Source organism: Perissodus microlepis, chromosome 8 (assembly GCF_051167445.1).
Source record: "Perissodus microlepis isolate ML-2025 ecotype Zambia chromosome 8, ASM5116744v1, whole genome shotgun sequence".
In the NCBI taxonomy this organism is placed as follows: Eukaryota; Metazoa; Chordata; class Actinopteri; order Cichliformes; family Cichlidae; genus Perissodus; species Perissodus microlepis.
In genome coordinates this window covers 577,082-600,796 of record NC_140468.1, presented here as the reverse complement: position 1 = coordinate 600,796, position 23,715 = coordinate 577,082, and the positions used below count along the sequence as shown (strand labels likewise).

Here is a 23,715-nt window from a genome sequence, read left to right as displayed (position 1 = left end):
CAGGAGGACGAGCTAACCCTTTAAGGTGCAGGTAGCTTACGTACTCTGGGCTCTTGGGGTAGAAGGGCAGGGTCACATGGCACAGGTCGCTGATGTCACAGGCGGTGGGTTCGGCGGAGATGGCCTGCCGCTTGCTGCGGTGCTGGTCCGGCTGCAGGACGAGGTTCTGCTGCTGCGCCTGGACCTGCTGGGCGGTGGCGGGCCGGATCACCGAGCGGTACTTGTCCAGCTCATTCTGCAGCCTCTGGATCAGCTCGTCCTTCTGGTCCAGCTCCAGCTCCAGCTCGTCTATCAGGGCGTCGCGTTGCCGAAGTTCCTCGATCTTCTCCTGCAGGGCATACTGGAGGTCCCGCAAGGTCCCCATCTGTCCTTCAGGGAATCCACAAGGAGTTCTTTTGAACTATCTGGGGTACGCCCCCAGGTTCCACTGGAATACCTTCTTCTCCTAAAGAACTCGACTCTTCGAATCCTCCGGGGTCTTTGAGGATTTTGAGCACCTAAAAGTTTTGACTTCTAAAAGTCATGTTTCTGCACAGCACCTCCTCCTCAGAGTTTCCTGTTTTTATGGATCTTCAGGATCCTTGAAGTGCTCATCCTGATTGGTCAAAGTGTTAGTCTATGAGCCAGTTACAGCAACTCTTAAATATTCTTACACCCAGGATCTTTGGTACACCTGCACTTACTTGTTTCTTCTGCCACATTCAGCATTTCTCGGGGGTCATGTAAAAAATTTGAAAGACCTTCAGGAAGCTTCAGGTCCAGAGCCTTTCAGCGTCTTCAGAGGCCTCCTGGGTTGTCATGTAGTTCCTCTGGTTTCAGCTCAGTGTCTGAGAAGCTCTCTTCACATCCCTCCCTCAAAACCGTTGAGTCTGGCAACTCACTGAGGTTTGTCTGAGGTAATGCTGCAGGTTCTTCCAGGAGGATAATTCAGGTGTGTCGTTAGTTTCACTCACTTTCTTCTCAGTATGTACTGAAGAACCTCCAGGGTCTCCCTGAATTCCTCAGATGGGGTTCTCAGAGTTTCACCAGAGAGCAAACACCTAGTTCTGGTTTTAGGATAGTTTCCTTCTTTGTGGCAGTTTCGGGTTTCTCCCATTGAAGTCTTTAAAGTTCTCTGAGTTCCTCGGTCCTCCAAGGAAAACAAAATTCCCGATGATGCAACTGGAGAAACGTTTGGTCCTCAGGGTGTGACCTCACATCCTCCCTGTTTCATCTGAGCAGATGTGGAGATGAGTGAGAGGAAACCTGAGCAGACACTCACCAGCTCTCAGCGTCCTGCCTGCAGAAGCAGCTGTACCTCCAGGAAACATCTGCTCAATGAGAGACGACCGGAGAGACGACAGCGTGGAACAAAGTTTAAGTGAAGAATCCACAGGTCCTCGCGTGAAGTCCGGAGGAAGGCTGGGTCAGCACAGCGGCGTCCGCGGAAGCGAATCCACGCAAACACACGGCGTGAAACATCAGCCTTGCTCTCCCCCCGCTCCTCCTCCTGCGGGCTGAGCGTCACTCAGGTGCACAGGAGCTGTTTTCAAACCGATAAGCGAAAAAACGCGAAACGCAAAGAGAAACGTGCGGGAGGAAGGAGACGCTCTCACTCCGCTCTCCTCTCTCTGCCGCGCACCGGAGGACGGAAACGTTGCCGCTTCATCCTGGCGGCACTTCAGCGAGTTACCGGAGCTGAGGCTGAACGACACGAGCCACGAAAAGTTGGTCTGCCTCAGCTCCTCCTCCTCCTCCTCCTCACTCACTCAGAAACATTTGAAGCTTCAGGGTTTAAAACCTGAACATTTACGGCTGGTGTCAGAGCCGGAGTTATGTTTAAGAAGCCCCCCCCCAACGCTCACACACACACACACACCTTTATTTCCCATCCGGGAGAGGCACACTGAGACCAGCTTCATCAGCAGGAAATTGGGGTGGATAACATCTTTAATTCAGTCTCTCTGACCTCGGAGGCAAAGAGGGCGGAGCCTAAACAACATCCAGGATCTCCTCAAACACGGCATCATAAAGGAACCTCCACCTTCACCTGTAAATGTCATGTTTGAACCACATGTAGCCTTCACACTGCTCCGCTCTCTTTATATTTCTCTCACTTTTCACCCTCGCGCTCATTTATCCTCAGACCACAGACTCCAGCGGACGCTGAGACCTCCCAGGGTGGAGTTCAGGTGGGAACACGAGTCCAGTCCTGGACCCGGGCTGAGTCGGAATCAGAAGCTGGTGGAGGCAGACGGGTGTGGTTCTGATGGATGTTGCTGAAGCGCTGTGAGCAGGCCTGCAGCTTCCTGAGTGAATGTGGTGATGTGTCCTGTGCACACGGCGTGCTGCAGGTCCACGGTTCGATTCCCTCTGTGGCACCTTTGCTGCCGTGCTGTGGTCTCTCTGCACGCTGCAGGGGTCGCTTCATGTCAGTCGGTCTGTTTTGTTGTTTATGGAAATAAAGTTCTAGTAATTGGAGCAGAGCGAGCTCATAAAATCAGCCACTTCCTTCAAAACCACATTTTTATGGACGTGCTTTTATGTGATGTTGTCTTCTATAGTCTTCCTTTATGATCCTTTATCAGCTCATCATCTTTAATGGGCTTTGTAAAGTTATTCATTTTTTTATTTTTAAGTATTTCTCTGCAATAATTGTCTCGTAGCTGAATTTTTTATTATTTTTTAGCAGTGAAGAAAAAACCTTTCATAGAAAAACATAAACAGCGTTCGTGTCTTTTATAAATAAAGTTACTAAAGAGCAGGTAGAGCGGCTGAAGGCCAGCTCAGGACTCCTGCTGTCACGTGGCGCCCTCTGCTGGACGATCACTGTCATTACAACAAACTGCTGACAAACTGTGGAGCCAGCTTCCAGTTTGGATTCAGGAGACAGACACTATCTCTACTTTCAAGATTAGGCTTCAAACTTTCCTTTTTGCTAAAGCATATAGTTAGGGCTGGACCAGGTGACCCTGAATCCTCCCTTAGTTATGCTGCAATCGGTGTAGGCTGCCGGGGATTCCCATGATGCACTGGGTGTTTCTTCTTCACTCACTATGTGTTAACAGACCTCTCTGCATTGAATCATACCTGTTATTAATCTCTGTCTCTCTTCCACAGCATGTCTTTATCCTGTCTTCTTTCTCTCACCCCAACCAATCACAGCAGATGGCCCCGCCCCTCCCTGAGCCTGGTTCTGCCGGAGGTTTCTTCCTGTTAAAAGGGAGTTTTTCCTTCCCACTGTCGCCAAAGTGCTTGCTCATAGGGGGTCATATGATTGTCAGTTTGGAGATTTCGCTGTATTAATGTGGGGTCTTTATCTTACTATAAAAAGCACCTTGATGTTGTGAATTAATCAGAATCAGAATATTTTATTAATCCCAGAAGAATCGATGTGGGTCACAGTCGCTCCAAGACAATAACAGTAACAGACTGAACTACTTAAATAATACAATATATCACAAAGTTCCAAAATATAAGAAATAGCTCTAATATATACAAAAAGCTCAGTTATAAATATCCAAAATATTACAGACGTGAAATATTTGAAATATTTATGATTGACATTTGACTCTAACCTGTGAAACTTTGTTTGTTACTCCTCTGCAGAGCGTGTGCAGATAGTGAGAGCGTAACTGCTGCAGTGTGTTCTCTGCATCAGATGGAGGAGTTGTACAGAGAGATGCACAGGCAGGAATGACTTCCTGTGTCGTTCAGTGGTGCATTATGGGTAATCTCAGTCTCTCACTCAGCGTGCTCCAGTGGGAGGTGTTGTCTAGCATTGTCCTTATCTTGGGTTGAACTTGTATGTAACTCTGACATTTGCAGGCTACCATTGTTTATTTACAGGATGTATGCTCCGCTCTGCAACCCCACCACCTTTACTGTCCACACAGCACAGTAAAGGTGGTGCAGGTCTGTGACGGCTGCTGGGGTCTTTCTGGTTTCCACTGTGGGCGGCCTCTAGTGTGCAGTAACATGCTGAGCTGTGCGATGGTTAAACGTGAGCACTGAGAAATAAAAACAGCTAAATATGGATCTGTGACGCGTCAGTATCCAGATTACTCTTCACCTCATTGACCTAACTGCGGAGCTCTCATTCACACACACCAATCAATAAATTATAAACACAGTGATAATTTAACGAAGCACGAAAAATTTAAATATATGGCTGGTTATGATTTCTTTTTCAGAATAAAAGCGCAGGTGTTGATGTGCTGTTCTTCAAACTTTTCTGACAGGTTTGTTGTTGTGTATCAGTGACATCACTCTCAGGTGTGTGAGCTCACCTCTGGGTTTTGTTGAATCTCTGTAGCTCTGCCTCCTACTCACACTTGTGCACCTTCCTCCTCAGGAAGCTCCTCCTCCTGCAGCCTGCGCTTCACCTCCCCGACCTGCTCAGCGTTCAGCTGCCACCCCACATCCACCTCCAGCCCACTCATCTCACCGGAACTGCAGCTGGGTCAGAGAAGTCCCCCCCCCGCAAAATGCTCAAACTACAGTTGAAGCAGAGTGGAGGTCCCAGTAGAGCTGGGACTGTGCCTTTCAAAATAAAATGTTTGACTGTTTAGACTGCAGATCCAGACAGGAAGCAGAAAATGAATAGATGACAACTTATAATAAAGATCAAACATACGTTAAAGATTTCACCTCTAAATAAAACTTTAAAAAACTCGACATTTCGTTTTTTTAGATTTGGGAACCATGGGGAACATCTGGCCACATGTGTTGAAGAACAGAAGTTAATTTAAACCTTTAAAAGCACCTAAAGATCAGAACCACAGCTATGTGGACCCCACAGTTCATCTGAACTCAAAGGTCAGGTCTGATGGTTTTATCTCTTTACCAAACAAAAAAAAACAAACAAACAGATTTTGAAAATGATTTTGGATTTTTTTTTAATGTAGTTATTTAATAATCATTGTGTGACTCTCCTGCTCCTCCATAGTTTTTAACATGGGGATGTTTAGTAGAGGCAGCGTCGGGCCTCTAGTGGACGTCAGAAGAACTGCAGGGTTCAGGCCTGGAGCCGAGGTCTGAGTCAGAACCAGGACCAGGTTTTAGGCCCTGGGTTAAAAACCTGACCACATGTTTGTGTGCTGTGAAGAGACATTTGCAGGACACTCCACAAGTATGTGTGTGTGTGTCTATATTTGCATGCATGTGTGTGTGTCTCCACAGATAGCAGCGGGTTAAACATTAACGCTGGGCAGCTTGTAAAGCTAACACGAAGACAGTGAACCTTTGGAGTTTGATATGATGTGATCACACACACACACACACACACACACGCACACACACACACACACTCACACACAGAGGCCCCTGATGACACGTGAACACACACTCGGCGCTCAGAATGACACAGCTCTGATCGGAGGGAGGTGATCTCTGAAATTGCTCAGGTGAGTTTTTGTCTCTCTTTCATGCAAATAAAGTTTTTTAGGTTTGAATTTTATATTTTAAATACACAGAGAGAGAGAGTGTGAACAGGTAAAGTGAGGGTCGTTCTTCCTCTCTTCTTCGCTGGTGTCTGGTGAACAGTAGCTGTCACAGAGGCTAAAAGCAGCTAGCTGAGCAAACAGGCCGGCCGGGGTTAATGGGTGTTTTAATGGAGAGAGCGAGAGTGCTAAGTAAATGTCTCCCTACTGCTGTGTGAAAAAAGAGAGAATGTGAGCGAGTGTCTCTCGACCCATAAAAACACCTGAAATTTAATTACAAATGTGCGAGCGGAGCCGACAGAGCAGCAGCTTTTTGCCGCTGTGCAGCCGAGTTTACATTTATTTTGAAACATCAGAAATAAACAGTTGAGTTTCTGTCTGCGTTGGGTTTCAAGGTTAAAAAGAAAAGACTCCTGCTCCGTGAAGTCCCACATTTATACAGAAAAAGCTTAAAGTAACATATTTACTACTCAGTTTAATCCAAACAGAAGCTGAACTGTAACTTATTATTATCATAATCCAGTAATTAATCAGGAGCTAGTGCCACATTTAGTCAGAGTTTAATTTTTTTGTATTGTAATTGACTGTGTATAAAGATGGAAACTGCTGCAGCGCATTAAACCTGCATTGCTCCTAATGCCCAGCAGGGGGCGACTCCTCTAAACTCTGACTGTATAGAAGTCTATGAGAAAATGAGCGTCCTGCTCAGCTGATCTGGGTTCAGTCACTACTTTCAGGTCAGACTGAAGAAAACAGGAAGTGTATTTTAGAGTATTTTTCGATTCTGGTCCCGTCAGAGTCTGAGAGGAACAGGAAGGAGGAGGAGGGCGGGGCTACCTGTGACCGGTAGATCCACCTGTCACTCATCAACTCCTCCAGTTTCAAAACAGGAAAATACTCCGTCTGTAAAGTCAGCCATCGGGAATCAGCAGCGAGTAGTTATTCATTTCACTTTGAAGGTCACCAGGACATTAAAAAGATCTGAGTGGAAACGAGCGAGGTGCTCATCAGGATCCAATCAGGACGTAGTGCTGGCGTCTAAACTTCTGTTTACTTAAATGTGATCTTTAAGAGCAGAGTAGGAATATTTTATGTGATTATTACCTTTGAAATCGATTTTTATTCACAGATTAAATTCAGTTATTGTTCACAAAGTCAGAACATTTGACCTCTGACATCACACATCACTAAAATGTTTACAGGAAAATGATGCCTACCTTCATAAACTCAGTGCAGTGCTTCACCCAGGTCACTGCTTGGACTTTTAATTTGAAGACAGACAGGAAACACAGTCTAAGAGCGAGCTGCGGCGTTTAACAGGACAGGAAGTAGTTTGTTTTCATCCAGTGCTGCGGTCAGCTGGAAAAAAACATGTTATGTTCCTGGTGTTTATCACAGCTGCAGCTGTGTGACCCACACTGGAGTTAGGGTCAAAGGTCAACTTTTCAGAACAGAGCATAAGCACTCTGCAGCTTGTTTGCTGCCTCAAACACACACCGTGGTCTTCAACGGGTCACCTGTGCAGATGTGACTGCGCAGATGTGCAGACACAGATTTGCAGATGTGACTGTGCAGATGTGACTGTGCAGATGTGCAGACACAGATTTGCAGATGTGACTGTGCAGATGTGCAGACACAGATTTGCAGATGTGACTGTGCAGATGTGACTGTGCAGATGTGACCGTGCAGATGTGCAGACACAGATTTGCAGATGTGACCGTGCAGATGTGCAGACACAGATTTGCAGATGTGACTGTGCAGATGTACAGACGCAGATGTGGAGATGTGCAGATGTAGCTGTAGTGGTTGAAACGTGGGGAAAGGTTAACCAGCGCAGCAGCAGAGATTACTCTGAGAGCGAGCTGCAGCTCACACAGGCTGATAAGGCAGATTTGCTGAAAGGCATGCTGGGATTTGTAGGAGAAGATGGAGGTCATGACTGTGGGGCTGTAAGTCTTTCATTTATTCTTTCATCATTTTGAACAACATTACATTTTAATTTAGGTTAATTTTTTTACCTTTAACTGATACTTTATTGGTATTTATATTTATATGTCATATTTTTACACAGTTGTTATAAATGTATACACATATTTAATTATAGGTTACATTATATTTTAAGACAATTTAGTTATATCGTTTTTTTTATTGAATCCATGTATTTTGACATTATTTTGATCTTCTACCCTGAAATTTGAACTTTTATTTTATTATGAACACTTCCACATGAATGTTGAACGATTTCAATATAAAATGTTTTGATATCATATCACAGAACGCATGCTCATGTTATTTTTGGTCTCATTCTGTCAGGATGTATTTATAAAGATGCAACACACCAGCTTACCTAATCATGGCTGCGACGCATCGTGTAAATCATTCTGACTGACTGAAGTTTTAAGTAATGAAGGTTTTATGGAGCCTGTCATTAAGTTCTGGGCGCTGATGGGCTTCCATACTCACAGCTGTGGCCTCTGCTCTCTCTGTCTGACTGGATAAAAATTAAAACATGTTTTTTGATTGAAAAACTGAAAATGTCAACAGATTCATGACCAGCTGAAGAAACGCAGATCTCTTTAGGCATCAGCTCTGTTTGCCAGCCAAACGCCCCTCTGTCAGCCGTGCTGATTGGTGGATCTCAGCAGCAGGTGACTGAGTCCAGCTGATGTTTTTCCACGCGCTGACTCTAAGCTCACCCTAAACTTCCTTGTGTGTTCACAGAGCTCCCAGACACAATCAGACGAACACTGAGCGTGACTCCCACCAACAGCTGATGTCCAGTACGAGTTGTTCTGTGCTTAAAGAGCTTTGATTTTCAGGAGTTTGGGACCCAGAGCTGGGGAGCGCTCTGAGGTCACAGCCCCCGTCAAAGATCAGAGCACACACAGGCAACGCCCAAACTGGAGGGCAGTTTGATAAAGGCCGGGGACAGAGCTATCGCCGACCCACACCTCCTGCAGAGGAGAGGGCGTCTCTGTGCTCGTGTCTGTCTCTCCTCTTTTTAATGAAACTCTTTTGTGCTCAGCTTTTTATCACCATTATTCTGATGCAGCGTGAGACTTTGAGCTGTCGTAGAAACAAGAGAACACAAATATTTTAGAAATTTGTCTTACACTGTGGCCTCTGTCAGTGCGCCCCGGGGCAGCTGTGGCTACAGTGTAGCTGCCATCACCAGTGTGTGAATGTGTGTGTGAATGGGTGGATGACTGAATGTAGTGTAACGCGCTTTGGGGTCCATAGGGACAAGTAACGCGTTACTGTAATCTGATTACTTTTTTAAAGTAACGAGTAAAGTAAGGGATTACTATTGCAAAAACGGTAATTAGATTACCGTTACTTTCCCGTAGGAACGCTGCGTTACAGCGTTACTAAAACCGTGATTTTTTTGCGAGAATGTCTCATGACAGTGACGTAAGCGAGTGCGACGTTCGTGACAACAGCTGTGTGCAGATCAACAGTGGATCATATATCGAGTGCGGAGACAGTATGAGCGTGCAGCGTTTAAAGCGTGGAAGTACTGACCTTACTTTGAGTTTGATTCCATAAAAAGTGACAGCATTAGTGTCCGTTGTGCGTGGGAAGAAAACTTCTTTTTACCGCGAAAAAACCCCTAAACTTCCAAGCAAGCACCGAGTAGCTACCACATGATGGGAAACTCAAAGAGAAACTCGCGGATTCTTCCACTGACAGCTGCGGCTCACCTGCACCAGGGTAAACCTCCGCCTGCCCCACTCCTGCTTTACAGGTGAAAATAGAGCAACAGGACCGCTGAGTCTGTGACTTTATTTATTTTCTGCTGTGTTTTACTTGCATCTATTTGAAAGACTGAGCGTAAACACAAAAAATATTTTATTTTATGTGCTGGAATGTGCAGAAAATAGGTTTAAATGTTAAACTAATTTCTTCCAGTCAGAGAATGTTGCAGATAATTAAATTTTTGCTTGATGCATAAAGTTAAAAGACTAAAACTAATAAAACAAGTTTTAAAAAGAGACTTTTCCATTTGATTACATTTTGTATGATGGATTATGCAGAAAAAGTAGAATTGGGCTGAAAGATCTATCGCTTTATCACCTATTCAGGTTGTAAATCGTGTTTTTAAAAAGTAACTAAGTAATTAATTACTTTTGAAAATAAGTAATCAGTAAAGTAACGGGATTACTTTTTTGGGGAAGTAATCAGTAATTAGTTACTGATTACTTTTTTCAAGTAACTTGACCAACACTGATAGGGACTAAGTAAAGCGCTATACAAATACAGGCCATTTACCATTTGTCAAAAACCTGTTAAAAACGTACATTTATATTAACGGGCAAACAGGACTTTGACCACGAAAACTAAAACTGGATTTCTGAATAAAAATAATAACAACAATGATCATATGTTACTATTGAAAATATCACAGTGATTAAAGCGCACACTCGAGGATTAATTGTAATAATTCATGAACCTGACACTGGTGTCATAAATGTATTGAGCGCTGTAGCTGCAGCAGCCGAGGATCGGGACTTTAACAGCGACCTGACCTCTGACCCCTGCTGTGGACCGATCACCCCAGACGTTCTCTTTTTGGTGGCTTCTTGCTGTCATGTGATGGCGATTGTCTCAATGTGAACTTTCATTGGGGACAGTTTAACCTTGGTCCTCCATCTTTCTGTGCTCATGTGTTTACATCTCCACCTGTCAGCTAGCCTAGCTTCACTAACCCTCCAACCTCGCTGCTGTTTAGTTTTCAGTCTGTGTTTCTGTCCCAGGTTCTTCAGTCAGAACGTGGAGTATCACCTTTACATGGAAACTAGCAAGCTAACTTCCTGCTAACTGCTAACTGAGCTAAATTGTTTTTGTTTGGACGTTAAACCTTATTGCACCACCTGCGAGAACATCCTCTCTGCACTTTTGACTCTCAGTGATGCCTCTGGGTTTATTTGATCGTGAACTTAAAGAGGATCAGAATCTGGAGGTGGTTAAGGAAGTACGACTTATCATGTAGCTGGCTCACGAGGTCCACATGCTTGACAGTGCAGCTGTGCAATCATGAGATGCCCGCGAGCATGAGCGTGTCAGAATGAACGGATGGCGGCGCATTGTAACGCGCTGGTTCAAACATCGTTTTGAACCTAAACTCTAAACGCTCTCATTGTTCCCATATTTCTACGACAGCGACAGATGTTCTTGTGCTTGGAAATATCTAAATGACATGTAGTCATTACTGATGAGTGGCTGAACGTTCTAGGTCTCTTCATAGTAAAGGGGCATTCTTCCTCCCTGCTGTCGCCAAGTACTGCTAACAGATGATGGTCTGTTCGCTGTGTAATGCTTTATAAATAGAGATATTTATAATTCAATCATTTAAATAACTGACCCTTAAAATTGTGTCAGTACATTCATCATAAACCCAGCAGCATCAGCCAAAGTCCACAAGGTCGTTCTCTGTCTCTACCTCATCGGCTGACTGTGTGCTGTCCTGTGGTTCCTGTAAATAAACTGCAAAGAGACAGATACACAGAACGACTGTTTGTTTTTGCCTTCATCTCATTCCCAAACTGGGAGGACTGGGACCATTTTCTGGCCCAGGCTGTGGTTAGAGGGTTCAGGTTTGAGGTTCGTTAGAGAGGAGTGTGTGATTCATTCATAAAACACAGGATTTATAAATGTGCTGGCTTCACATTTGAAGCCTCGCATGTTTCCTCTCAGTGTTACAGTGAGACGGGCTTCCAGCCTGCAGCTTTCCACAGTCTCTGTCAATGATTACCGAGCAGACCTTGACCTCCCTGCAGCGCTCTTCAAAACACGACTCGTGTATGCCGTTCAGACCAGCAGGTCCTCCTCGACTGCTGTTCGACCACGTCAGTGACAAAAGCTGCTGAAACCACCCAGCGTTTCCCCCGTCAGCGTCCGCACATAAATGCATCTAAAGCAGCTTCGTTTAGATGTGCAGAGGTCCAGCTCAGGAACTCAGTGAGTCCGGTCACTTTCAGTGTGGAATAAAACCATCAGCACGACATCAAATGAACATTTAACGTCCCTCAAACATGTTACGGTCTGAAGCTTGCAGTGATTTGCATTCAAACAGGTGTGACTGTATTGTGTGCAATACTCCGGCACATTATTGGATGACACGTGCGGGCAGACAGGTTCACAGCTGTTTGCATTCATAATAACACCTTTGCTGTTATTGTCTTCCAGTGAGCACCGCTAATTTCCCTGATTTACATATCGCTGTCAATCACACCCAATGGATTCCAATCAGAAAGCAAGCGGGGACGGACTGGCGGGGACGCAGAAGGAGGCGGCGCTTCATTCACTCATGCAGCGAACCGGATACCAGCTGCGCCAGGTACGTGGACCCTCAGACCCAGGAGACAGCAGCACGTGTCTGTTACTGCTCCTGAATGCTTTTCATGTTTTCCTGCTGGCGCTTCAGGAGAACGGTCAGCGGCGGTACGGCGGCCCACCTCCAGGCTGGGACGGCCCCCCACCGGAGAGGGGCAGCGAGATCTTTGTGGGGAAACTGCCGAGAGATCTGTTTGAAGATGAGCTGGTTCCGCTGTGTGAGAAGGTCAGAGAACCACGGTTAAGGATGCGGTCACTGTGATCTATCTGGGGGTGTTGTTTCATCTGTTTGTGCTTCCCTCTCCATCTCTTCAGTTTGGAAAGATCTACGAGGTGAGGATGATGATGGACTTCAACGGGAACAACAGAGGATACGCCTTTGTCACCTTCAGCAACAAACAGGAGGCCAGGGCTGCCATGAAGCAGCTCAACAACTATGAGATTAGGTGATCCCTCTTTTATCTTCATTTGTACTGAATAATGACAGGATAACTGAGCTCTCAGAAACACATCGGCAGGCTTCAGGTCTACTTTCTTTCAGTCACTGTCAAAGAAATGTTAGAGTTATTTTTCTAGTAACAGTTCACAACTGCAAACATAATGGAGCAGCAAACTAGGAAGCACTGAGTACCCAAACAACCTGACCAGCAGGCATCTTTAATGTGAGCACCTTCTCCTGAATGTGGAGCACAGGTGGTTCAAGAGTCATGCCTCACCTGACTTCAGCTCATATAAGTCTTTAGTTACAACAACCAGAGTCAAACCAGTCAGGCGACTAGTCAAACCTGGGAGTCCAGCCTGGTTCTGATTCCTCATTGGTGACTGCCTTGTTGAGAGAATCATTAATTAACGTCGGTACAGACTAGCAGTACCCACCTACCATCACCCTACCAGCCGGCCATCCCCCTACAGCAAGGGTGGAGAACCCCAAGGGTTGGTGTCCTGCCGGTTTTAGATCGCACCCTGGGTCATCAGACCTGAATCACATGATTAGTTCATTCCCAGGCCTCTGGAGAACTTCAAGACATGTTGAGAAGGTCATTTAACCATTTAAATCTGCTGTGTTGGATCAAGGACACATCTAAAACCTGCAGGACCCCGGCCCCTGAGGCCAGAGTTCCCCACCCCTGACCTGCAGCCTATCAACTGACCAACTAACCTTCTATGACCCACTAACCAAACACCCAACCCTACGACCTTTAACCCTGCCAGTGACGTAACGAAAATTATTCTACCAATCCACCAGAAACACCCAAACTATGTAATGGTCCAGAGGAGAGGAAACCAGAGCAGATACAAGTCCAAAATTCAAATGTTCATGACAAGTCAGCCGATACAGTGAACAGGCAGGAAGCAGGAGAGCAAGGAGAGCTTCTTTATCTCAAAATAGACCTGGGAGCATTACACCGGGGAAACAGATGGTGCAGGTACTCGAGTGCTTTTAACACAAAAAAACCCCTTAACAAATAAACCCAAAGTCTTGGGTTGTGGTCACAGTCCAGTACAAACATAGAAACACCCAACACCAAAACAAAGTGCCAATCAGCAAAGACCTAACCAACCAACCTTAGCCAGCTGGGTTCCCGTTTGAGCTTGAACCAAATCTTTCTCTGGCCCACAGGAACGGACGCCTCCTCGGCGTTTGTGCCAGCGTCGATAACTGCCGCCTCTTTGTTGGCGGGATTCCCAAAACCAAGAAGCGAGAGGAGATCCTGTCAGAGATGAAGAAGGTCACCGACGGTGTCGTCGATGTCATCGTGTACCCCAGCGCCGCCGACAAATCCAAGAACAGAGGCTTTGCTTTTGTCGAGTATGAGAGCCACCGAGCAGCTGCCATGGCCCGCCGCAAACTGCTGCCAGGTACCAAACCAAACTCAAACTTAGCTAATGTACAGTTATAATTCCCTCTCTGACTTCAGGAACGATTCACTGAAGAACAAAAATAAGATGTTTTCAAAGGATCTGTTAAAACGGGTTCAGTTATCCCCTAAAACTCGAAGGCTCTGTTGATCAGCTGGTGCCAACTTCCTGTGGTGCTGGAGACACTGAGCAGCTGCAGCTGCAGTGGTTTAGCTAACAAATCCTTGACACCGGCAGTGGGCAGTTATTGATTTTTTGATTTATTGATCAATAAATTAATCAATAAATCAATAAATTTACAATTTATAGTTCAGCTGTAGCTCTCCACCCGGCTTCACACTGTCTAATACCTCGTAAAGTAAACCTAACATAATAAAAAATGCCAGTCTCTTTTTGGCTGGCTGTAAGGCTGCATTATCACTGGCCAATCACAGCCTGTGACACAATGTCCAATAGAAGAAGAGCTTGGATGGGCTTAATGATAAGATAACTGCTGCATGAGTAATGTGATCCCAGTTTCAGATAGACCCATAAATATACCCAAAGCTGTTGGTTTGTTACACTATCTGATTCTCCTGGAGTCTAAAGCTGAAAGTGTCAGAGATAAGATACAGAAACAGCTTTACTGCTTCTCCACAGGAAGATCAGGCTCATTGTGCAGCATTAAGTCTGATCATGCGGGTGGAAAGCCATGACACCGTGCCTCTGAAATCTGGCGTCCAATAGTGTCCAATCATCACTGAGTCCTGCTGAAGTTAAAGAGCGTCTGCCTCGTTAGCTTCTTACTTGGTTTCTGACCCTGAACCCAACACCACAAACGTCACCAGCACGTCCAGAGGACAATTACACGCTCTAGTAATTTTAGAAAAATAAAGCCAGCATGTTCCACTGACGTCCAGCAGAGGCAGCAGTGAGTCAGTCCCATAGACTCTCATGTTACAGCAGAAATAAATGTGTTTACAACCTGTTTGGTCTTTATAGATAATGTCCCATTCATAACGTCTGTTTACATAACTCATCTATTTAAATTGCATTAAGGCTTAAACTTTACCTTTTAGGGGCGTGGCCTCTTTGAGTGACAGATGGATGGTTACACAGGTGGCTATAGCTGCTAGCTGTCTGCCAGCTTCACCTGAACTGCTCCTCTGGACTGTGTTTGTGCTGTTGGAGCCCTCTGGAGCATTTTCATTAACATCATGTGACCAATAACATGGCTGCTGTGAGGTCACTGTACTGTCCAAGATGTCTGAGCTCAGTTTGAGAGGATTTATTTGGATGTTACTGATCAGCAGTAATTAACAGGTATAGCAGTAATTAGCTCCTCCTTCTCAGCTGAGGGGGAGTGGCTTCAGACCAGCAGTTTACAAGTCGAGGATCACAAAGAGAACGATCCCTCCAAGACCTGATCATGAGTCTCCGTCTTCTCTCTTAGGTCGTATCCAGCTGTGGGGTCACGCCATCGCTGTGGACTGGGCGGAGCCTGAGGTGGAGGTTGACGAGGATACCATGGCAACAGTGAAGATTCTGTATGTGAGGAACCTGATGCTGCAGACGACAGAGGAGACCATCGAGAAGGAGTTCAACAGCCTGAAGCCAGGTTGGATCAAAGCTCTGATGTCAGATTGTCCCTGAATGCGTCTTGTTGTTGCTCGTTTTTGTAACTGAACTGCAGATTTTGGAAGACAAACGTTTAAAAGTAATATTTGAAGCATTTTATATTTGAGGACAAGTTTGGTTTTAGAAAAGTACTTGTTGTATTTGTGCTGCAGGCGCAGTGGAGCGAGTGAAGAAGATCAGAGACTACGCCTTCGTCCATTTCACTCAGAGAGAGGACGCCATCAACGCCATGAAAGCGCTCAACGGGAAGGTCAGCAAGGCCCAACATTTAGTTCTTCCTCTGTTTTCACTAATCAAAATCAGCTTTGATTACGCTTGTTATGCTGTAGTCAGTGGACACCTGTGTGTTAACCACGAGGAGAAGGTTTCTGAAAGCCTCAAAGACTGACCAGGATCTCCTGCAGGTGGTGGACGGCTCTCCCATCGAGGTGACACTGGCCAAGCCGGTGGACAAAGACAGCTACGTTCGCTACACCAGAGGGACGGGAGGCCGAGGAGGCTCTCTGCTACAGACCGACTACACCTCCTACACGCTGGGACAGGTGAGTTATTGACGAATGTCATGTGACACAATGTTTGACCAACAGGAAGCCAACAGGCACTCTGAGTTATTCCTCCTTTCAGGGCAGCTTTCAATGATCCACAGCTCAAAATAATCCTTCTGTAGCTGATACTGAGCCTCGGTGCAGCCCCTCACTTCATTTGCTGTCTGAAACAAGCTATTTTAGCTCCTCCCCCTTTAAGACAATTTCCTTCTGACTGGCTGTCACTCACAAACAGAATGGTTGAACAGCAGGTGGGTGTGGCTTCCGTGTTCCTGAGATGACCGAATATCTAAGAGTGCTTAGATCAGGGTTACTGAACACAGACTGAGCTCATTATTAGCAGCTTGATGTTTATCGTGAACGACAGCAGATGTGACAGGAAACACAGAACACTGAAACTGTGAGTGTAGACCTCGTTCTGGTGCTCCAGGAAACTCGAATCTGCTTCCTGTTAAAATGTACAAATACACATCTTTCTCTCTCCTCCTATAGATGTACGACCCCTCGGCGGCGTACCTCGGTGCGCCGGTGTTTTACGCCCCCCAGGCCTACACAGCCATACCAGCTCAGTTCCGCTTCCCAGCGGCCAAAGCTCACGTTGGAGGTCGAGGGTTGATCCGGACGCCGTCGGTCCGAGGTGAGGATGCCCTTAGAGCATGTGTGATCTCTGAATGCCTGCAAAGACAGCTCGCACTCACCTACAGAATAAAAGCACTCTGAGACTGAAGGAGCAGGTAGGCCCTCTGTCAGAACACCTGAACAGCTGCCCTGGGGACAGACTAATGCTTGGTTAAGCACAGAGAACACACATGTCAGTGAAACACAGAGCTGACTCATAGAAACAAACAAGTCCACATTATTCCTAATGGCGAGCAGGGGGCGACTCTAAAAGGGAAATGAGTCTACTGAGTCCCACTACCATACCCCGCGCTCACCGTGTCACATGACCCTACCTACATCTTTTATACACAGTCTACGAGCTGGAGAGGGTTCATTTCTGAGGAAAAAGCAGAATCCTCCTTGTCAGAGATTAGATGGATCCACAGATTTACTTTAAAATCTTTGTGTTTCTCTGAGCAAAAGCCTCCAGGGCTCAGCTTTGAACCTGCTCTGCCTCTGATAGGCTGCTGCGTTTCAGTGCTTCTGTGTGAGTCTGAGCTCGCTCTGCATCCATCAGCACTTTCAGATTTTAGTTTTATGCTGCAGAGCTTTAAACATAAAAGAAAGCTCCAAATCAAACACAACTTCTGATGGTGAACTGAGAGTTTGTGAAGCCCCGCCCCTGAACGCTGACTGTCCAATCACAGATCAGTCAGAGTGAGTCGTCTCAGTGGGCCTGCACAACTGTGACTTTAAAGAGTCTCAGAGGTAACCCTGCCGCTGTGCGGAGGCGGGGCCTCAGAAACCATCATTTCACCTGCATCATGAAGCGGTTCAGCTGAATCACAAACACGTGATGATGTGTGAATGTTTTTCTGTAGCAGGAATCAAAAACAGATCCACGAATCACGAGAAGTTTCTGTCAATTCAGGCTTGAATGAATTTAAATACCTGAAACTCAATCAGGCAGGAAACGGTAATCGTCAACGAGCATCAAAAGAAGAAGGGCAGGTGTACTGTTACCGTGGTTACCACTGTACCTGTTCACTCTGATCAGATAATTGTCTGGCTGTGTGATTCTTCTTACGGCTGATTTCCGGTGATTTGATTGATTTCACTGCCTTTTCGATTTCCTGTAGAAATTTACATGACTGTACCTGTAGGGGCTGCGGGGGTGCGGGGACTGGGTGGGCGGGGCTACCTGGCCTACGCTGCTGGGGGTGGAGCCATGGGGAGAGGCGGTGGTGGCGGTGGTGCCTCCTACGGGCTGAAGGCAGACAAGCAGCAAGAGGAGAAGTTGTATGATCTTCTGCCGGGAATGGAGCTGACCCCGATGGCCCCGAACCTGAAGGCCACCGCTGTCAAGCCTGCACCACAGGTAACAGGACACACCTGACCGAGAGGCCTTTAATTGTTGGTGTGGCACAAAAATCCAGAGCACACAACTCATAAAATTCATTCGGTTTTATTTATATATTTATCATAGTGTAAGTATAGACTCTGTAAGACTCTACAGTTATACAGAAAAAACAATCAGACCTGGCGACAGTGACAAGGAAAAACTCCTTTTTAATAGGATGAAACCTCTCAGAGGGGCGGGGCCATCTGAGAGACTGATTTGGGGGTAGGAGACAGAGCACAGACTGGGGTCTCAACTGGTCCCGGCCTGATGTGTCAAATTACCTCACCTAGGCCAGCGTTACCCAGGCCTAAGCACCTGGGCTGAGTAAAAACGAGCCTGGCCTCCTGCAGGGTCACCTCGGTGCTTCAGATAGGCTCCTTGTCCATTAGTTCCCAACTGGATCAACTTGACTCCGATCGACTGGTATTCCATTACTTTCGAGTACTACCTAATGTACATTGTTGTCATCATAGCAACGGGGCCAAACGTCCTGTGGCATAATTGGTATGTGACACGAACGCCACAACAAGGTGGACGTCGAGGCGATGATGTACCTGCTGATCGGTCTGAGGCTTTTTCTCACACTCGGGGACCACGGCCTTTTTTTGGAGACATTTCCCTCATTGCTGGGTTTCAAAAATGGCGGTTTCGATTTTTGTGAACAAGATGCTCTCATGACTCATCAAGTGATGCCACTGACCAGCCAATCAGTGGCATGCAGTCTGACGAGCTCACATTGTAGTGACTGCTTGGAACCCCAGCTGAGCAGCTACTACTTTAGTACTATGACCTAATGGAAAAAACCTGAAAACTGTGGTGAGTCGATCCAAGTTGATGGAAAAGTGTCCATGCAGTCGGGCTGACCTCAGCCCACAGCTCAGGGTCTGGAGGCAGCGTCCTGGTCTGTCTGTGGACATCTGGCTTCATCAGGTGCACTGGGTGATCCACAGCTGGAGGAGAAGCCTGAGGCCGCAGAGTGCCCACTGGAAACTGAGAATTTCACTCCCCCAAAATAACCCACAGCAGTCAGGTAACTGCATGAAGGGGAAAACTCAGTCAGTCATGTGACCTACAGCAGTGAACATGGGCCGCATGATGCCTTCATGGCAGTGCAGTAAATATCACACCTGATGAGAACCTCTGACAGTGAACAGCTGAAACAGCAACCAGGGACGAGGCTCCACCTGGTGGCGATATTCCACACTTACGTTTTCTTTTGTATTCAGTTTTTATTCAGATGAATTGTCAGTGAGGGAGACTAGGATACATCAGATCAAATTAGATTTGATGTCTTCATCTGCAGGAAAAACTAAACCCAGATCAGTCTGACGATATTGAAGCTGTCAGGATTTATTAAATGCTGCTCATTTAAAAAGAAAGGAAGAACAAACCTTTCAAATTAAAACACTAAAATGTACAAAATATATTTTTATATTTGGTCAAACAGACTCTCCTCGTACTTTTATACTTTTAGCTCTCACGCACCATTACTGTGAGTAAATACTGCAGTCTGCCTGTCCTCCTGTCTGTCTGTCCTCCTGTCTCTCTGTCCTCCTGTCTGTCTGTCCTCCTGTCTCTCTGTCCTCCTGCCTGCCTGTCCTCCTGTCTCTCTGTCCTCCTACCTGCCTGTCCTCCTGTCTCTCTGTCCTCCTACCTGCCTGTCCTTCTGCCTGTCCTCCTGTCTCTCTGTCCTCCTGCCTGTCTGTCCTCCTGTCTCTCTGTCCTCCTGCCTGCCTGTCCTCCTGTCTCTCTGTCCTCCTGCCTGCCTGTCCTCCTGTCTCTCTGTCCTCCTGTCTCTCTGTCCTCCTACCTGCCTGTCCTCCTGTCTCTCTGTCCTCCTGCCTGCCTGTCCTCCTGTCTCTCTGTCCTCCTGCCTGCCTGTCCTCCTGTCTGTCTGTCCTACTGTCTCTCTGTCCTCCTGCCTGCCTGTCCTCCTGTCTCTCTGTCCTCCTACCTGCCTGTCCTCCTGTCTCTCTGTCCTCCTGCCTGCCTGTCCTCCTGTCTGTCCTCCTACCTGCCTGTCCTTCTGTCTGTCCTCCTGCCTGCCTGTCCTTCTGTCTGTCCTCCTGTCTCTCTGTCCTCCTGCCTGCCTGTCCTCCTGTCTCTCTGTCCTCCTGCCTGCCTGTCCTCCTGTCTCTCTGTCCTCCTACCTGCCTGTCCTCCTGTCTCTCTGTCCTCCTGCCTGCCTGTCCTCCTGTCTGTCCTCCTACCTGCCTGTCCTTCTGTCTGTCCTCCTGCCTGCCTGTCCTTCTGTCTGTCCTCCTGTCTCTCTGTCCTCCTGCCTGCCTGTCCTCCTGCCTCTCTGTCCTCCTGCCTGCCTGTCTCTCTGTCCTCCTGCCTGCCTGTCCTCCTGTCTCTCTGTCCTCCTGCCTGCCTGTCCTCCTGTCTCTCTGTCCTCCTGTCTCTCTGTCCTCCTGCCTGCCTGTCCTCCTGTCTGTCCTCCTACCTGCCTGTCCTTCTGTCTGTCCTCCTGCCTGCCTGTCCTTCTGTCTGTCCTCCTGCCTCTCTGTCCTCCTGCCTGCCTGTCTCTCTGTCCTCCTGCCTGCCTGTCCTCCTGTCTCTCTGTCCTCCTGCCTGCCTGTCCTCCTGTCTCTCTGTCCTCCTGTCTCTCTGTCCTCCTGCCTGTCTGTCCTTCTGTCTGCCTGTCCTCCTGCCTGCCTGTCCTCCTGCCTGCCTGTCCTCCTGTCTCTCTGTCCTCCTGCCTGCCTGTCCTTCTGCCTGTCCTCCTGCCTGCCTGTCCTTCTGTCTGCCTGTCCTCCTGCCTGCCTGTCCTCCTGTCTCTCTGTCCTCCTGCCTGCCTGTCCTCCTGTCTCTCTGTCCTCCTGTCTCTCTGTCCTCCTGCCTGCCTGTCCTCCTGTCTCTCTGTCCTCCTGCCTGCCTGTCCTCCTGTCTCTCTGTCCTCCTGCCTGTCTGTCAGGTCCTGGAGGAGCTCTGTCAGAAGAATAACTGGGGTCAGCCGGTCTATCAGCTGCACTCTGCCATCGGTCCTGACCAGAGACAGCTCTTTCTCTACAAGATCACCATCCCAGCTCTGGCTACTCAGTACCCCAATGTGTAAGCGTCTCACCTGTCTGATCACCTGCCTGCTGTTCAGCTGGACGCAGCGCTGACTGTCCACCTGTTCACGTATCTCTCGGCAGCCATCCCTTCACTCCTGCTAAGCTGTGCGCGGGCGTAGAAGAGGCTAAAATTCACGCGGCCGAACACACCCTGCAGACGCTCGGCGTGCAGACGGAGGGCGCCACCGATGCCAGCTGTGCAACTGCGGCTGCCGTGGCAGCAGTAGCCTTCCCAGGTATGTGAAGGTCCGTACCCAAAGCCGACTAACGCTTCACTCAACTAACCGCTGACAGACGCTCACCTGCAGGCCCAAACACCACAGACTGTATATAAAAGATGGACGTGGCTTCAAAGCCTGCCAGATGGCGCGAGTGCTGATGACCAGCAGGGGGCGCCTGCTGTGTGATTGTAAGTGAACTCTCTCCTGATGACTTGCAATTTTTCAAAATAAAACGTTCCTCCTCCTGCAGAGGACGAGAGACTTCACTAACCAGGAGGTGACATCACAGCGGCTACGTCCATCTTTTATATACAGCCTATAAAAATGCTGAAGCTAAAAGGCTTCGATGGGATCAGAACAGCTAAAGTTTTGTGCTGCGGTCCTGAAACAGGCGGTGCTGAGTTTGTTTGCATTGTGTGTCCCTGCAGGATACACGCTGGCGGGCCCGGCGTCGACGGCGGTCGCCTCCCAGCTGAAGCAGGCCGTATCTCTGGGTCAGGACCTGACTGCCTACACCACCTACGATGGCTACCCCGCCTTCGCTGTGGCGGCTCGCCACACTGACGGATACGGTGTTTTCTAGAGCAGCGGTTTCAGAAGAAGAACGCCCACAGGATGCTTTGATGCTCTTTTCAAACTTCCTGAAAGTACAACATGAAATCTGATTGGCTCGTTATAGATACCAACGCTCAGTCAAACCCAAACAAAAGGAATCGAATGCGCCTTCACGCTGAGGTCCAAACTCTCCAGAACTCGGCGGTTTGAGTCTCGCAGGAAGTCGCGGCCAGAAAACGTCTCAGACTCGTCAGCATCTTCTTCTTTCTCCACGCGTCGCTCTCTGCTCTCCAGCTTCCTGTAATCCGAATCATGGCCGTGGGTTTCCACGGTTTCGTCATTGATTAGGCAGCCCGTGATTGGCTGTGATTGGTCGGTTTGAATTCACGATTGGATCGTTTTTTTTCCTCGTAGCATGTTTACAGCATTGAAGTGTAGCTCAGTCATTTTATCGCCATCGCCTTCGTGTCGCTCGGTTTTTTACTGAAAACTTTTATATTTTAAAAATCGGAGACCAGTATTTAAGTTCCTGTTTCAGTTTGTTTCAGCCGACATTTTTAAAAAGCTGTGATATGATACACTTACAATACTGCTGCACTGGTGAAACGTGCTCTCAGTTCATAATCCTCATGATCTCCAGCTAACAGAAGCTGGATCAGACGTTGTCCCTGCTGTTAGAGTGAATCCGTGGGTTCCTCTTACTTTGTGGATGTGGAGCTGCTGACTTCGTTCTGGTGTCTCTGAGGCTTTACTCCATAAACACCTGCTGATGCCGTGATGCTCGTCTCGTCGCTCTTTCATTGTTTTTCATCTGTTTTAACCTTTCCTTCATTCCACTGCCACTAACTAAACCAGGGTTCATTATCTCTGGTTTAGTTAAACACTTGGTTAACTAAAGTTACTAAAGCTGGTTCATGCCTCTAATAAAAGTTTAATGAGTTTCCATGCTTGCTTTGAGGGAGGCGATTGACCTTTGACCTGTCAGGACACGGCGATGTCGTTGATTCGTGTTGACTTTTATTCTGGAGAGTTGTTTCTGGAGAGTTTTAATCGACGACACTGAGCTGTGAACACGCTGAAGCAGAGACAGTATTAAAGTGTGTGAAGCACTTAGAGCTTATTTTTATACCGGGAGAAAGAACGAACATCCTCGCTGTGTTTGTACAAACGGATTTTAGTCCTTTTTCTGTAATAATTGACTCAGAAACTGAAACATGGGAAACTGAATCAGTGCTTATCTGTCGAGCTAATTCTTCAGGTTTCTCACATCGTGAAAAGAAACCGCTACAATAAACTGTTGATTTTTAACAATCATCTCAAAATGAATAAAATAAGATCTGAATAAACAGCAGCCTCCTCATCTCATCTTTGAAAGCTCAGTGAAAACTGAAGAAATGAGAGCAGAGGACAGTGATGGAAGCTGGTTCCACAGAAGAGGGGCTGAAAACTGAAGGCTCTGCCTCCCATTCTACTTTTAAATACTCTAGGAACAACAAGTAGGCCTGCAGTGTGAGAGCGAAGTGCTCTAATAGGGTGATATGGTGCTACAAGGTCATTCTCTGCATTATTGCAGGGTCCACCTTACAACATAAAGCACAGTGAAGCGACTGTTGTTGTGATTTGATGCTGCTTAATTAAAATTGAATTGTTTTAGCAGAACGACATCACACAGATTAATATTCTTACTGAAAAAGGTGGAGCTGTAGTTTGAGGCTGTGACCACTAGGGGGCTGCAACCAGAGCACATCAGCTGTTTGTGTCTCGTTTGTTATCGGCATGTGTCATGAGCTCCACACAGACAGACTTCACCCAGCAGCGCACTTTGGATCAAACATTTAAAACATTTATTTTCGTTAAAACGCAGGCAGACGATGAAAGTTTACATCACAGATCAGAAAGAGGCGGGAACATATAACACGAGGAGCGTGTATAATTTCTCAGTGATTCATTTTAATTGATTAAGTATTCTGACTGTGAACATGTGACCATCACGGCGTAGGGTGGATCTTCATGCTGACGGCCTTCAGGGAGTGGTTTCACCTTTCCAGGATTTCCACTGCAAAGTTAGGCATGGTGCTATCTTGACAATCCCCCCCCCCCCCC

General features: G+C 47.1%; 2 protein-coding genes and 1 long non-coding RNA gene across 4 annotated transcripts in view; 2 read left to right on the top strand and 1 right to left on the bottom strand.

Annotated features, from left to right (window-relative positions):
* The window catches only part of prkg1b (protein kinase cGMP-dependent 1b), a 70,537-nt gene extending 68,584 nt beyond the window's left edge, over positions 1-1,953 (bottom strand). Inside the window, exon 1 of the mRNA XM_084936912.1 lies at positions 45-1,953. Within this exon, the coding sequence (XP_084793038.1) occupies positions 45-364 (320 nt within the window). The 5' untranslated portion in view covers positions 365-1,953. The remainder of the gene's footprint in view (positions 1-44) is intronic.
* On the top strand, positions 1,942-4,654 carry LOC146380965 (uncharacterized). Of its 2 annotated transcripts, XR_014800966.1 has the most exons (3): positions 1,942-2,031; positions 2,126-4,220; positions 4,334-4,654. It is a non-coding gene; the product is annotated as an uncharacterized LOC146380965 (long non-coding RNA). The 2 variants fall into 2 exon arrangements; XR_014800964.1 differs by having other exon boundaries at positions 2,126-4,654.
* Positions 4,655-5,098: 444 nt separating this feature from the next.
* Positions 5,099-23,705, top strand: a1cf (apobec1 complementation factor). Its single transcript, XM_084936914.1, has 13 exons — positions 5,099-5,384; positions 11,607-11,757; positions 11,845-11,979; positions 12,069-12,199; positions 13,375-13,613; positions 15,046-15,210; positions 15,383-15,480; positions 15,635-15,772; positions 16,268-16,412; positions 17,515-17,753; positions 20,695-20,831; positions 20,918-21,072; positions 21,486-23,705. The coding sequence occupies exons 2-13, from the start codon at positions 11,656-11,658 to the stop codon at positions 21,638-21,640; spliced, it is 1,839 nt and encodes a 612-aa protein (XP_084793040.1). The 5' UTR covers positions 5,099-5,384; positions 11,607-11,655; the 3' UTR covers positions 21,641-23,705.
* The last annotated feature ends 10 nt before the right edge of the window (positions 23,706-23,715 follow it).

Coding starts and splice junctions, on each gene's coding strand:
- a1cf (XM_084936914.1), top strand. CDS start 11,656: ATGGATTCCAATCAGAAAGCAAGCGGGGACGGACTGGCGGGGACGCAG. Junction 11,758..11,844: donor CCGGATACCAGCTGCGCCAG/GTACGTGGACCC, acceptor CTGGCGCTTCAG/GAGAACGGTCAGCGGCGGTA. Junction 20,832..20,917: donor GCTACTCAGTACCCCAATGT/GTAAGCGTCTCA, acceptor ATCTCTCGGCAG/CCATCCCTTCACTCCTGCTA.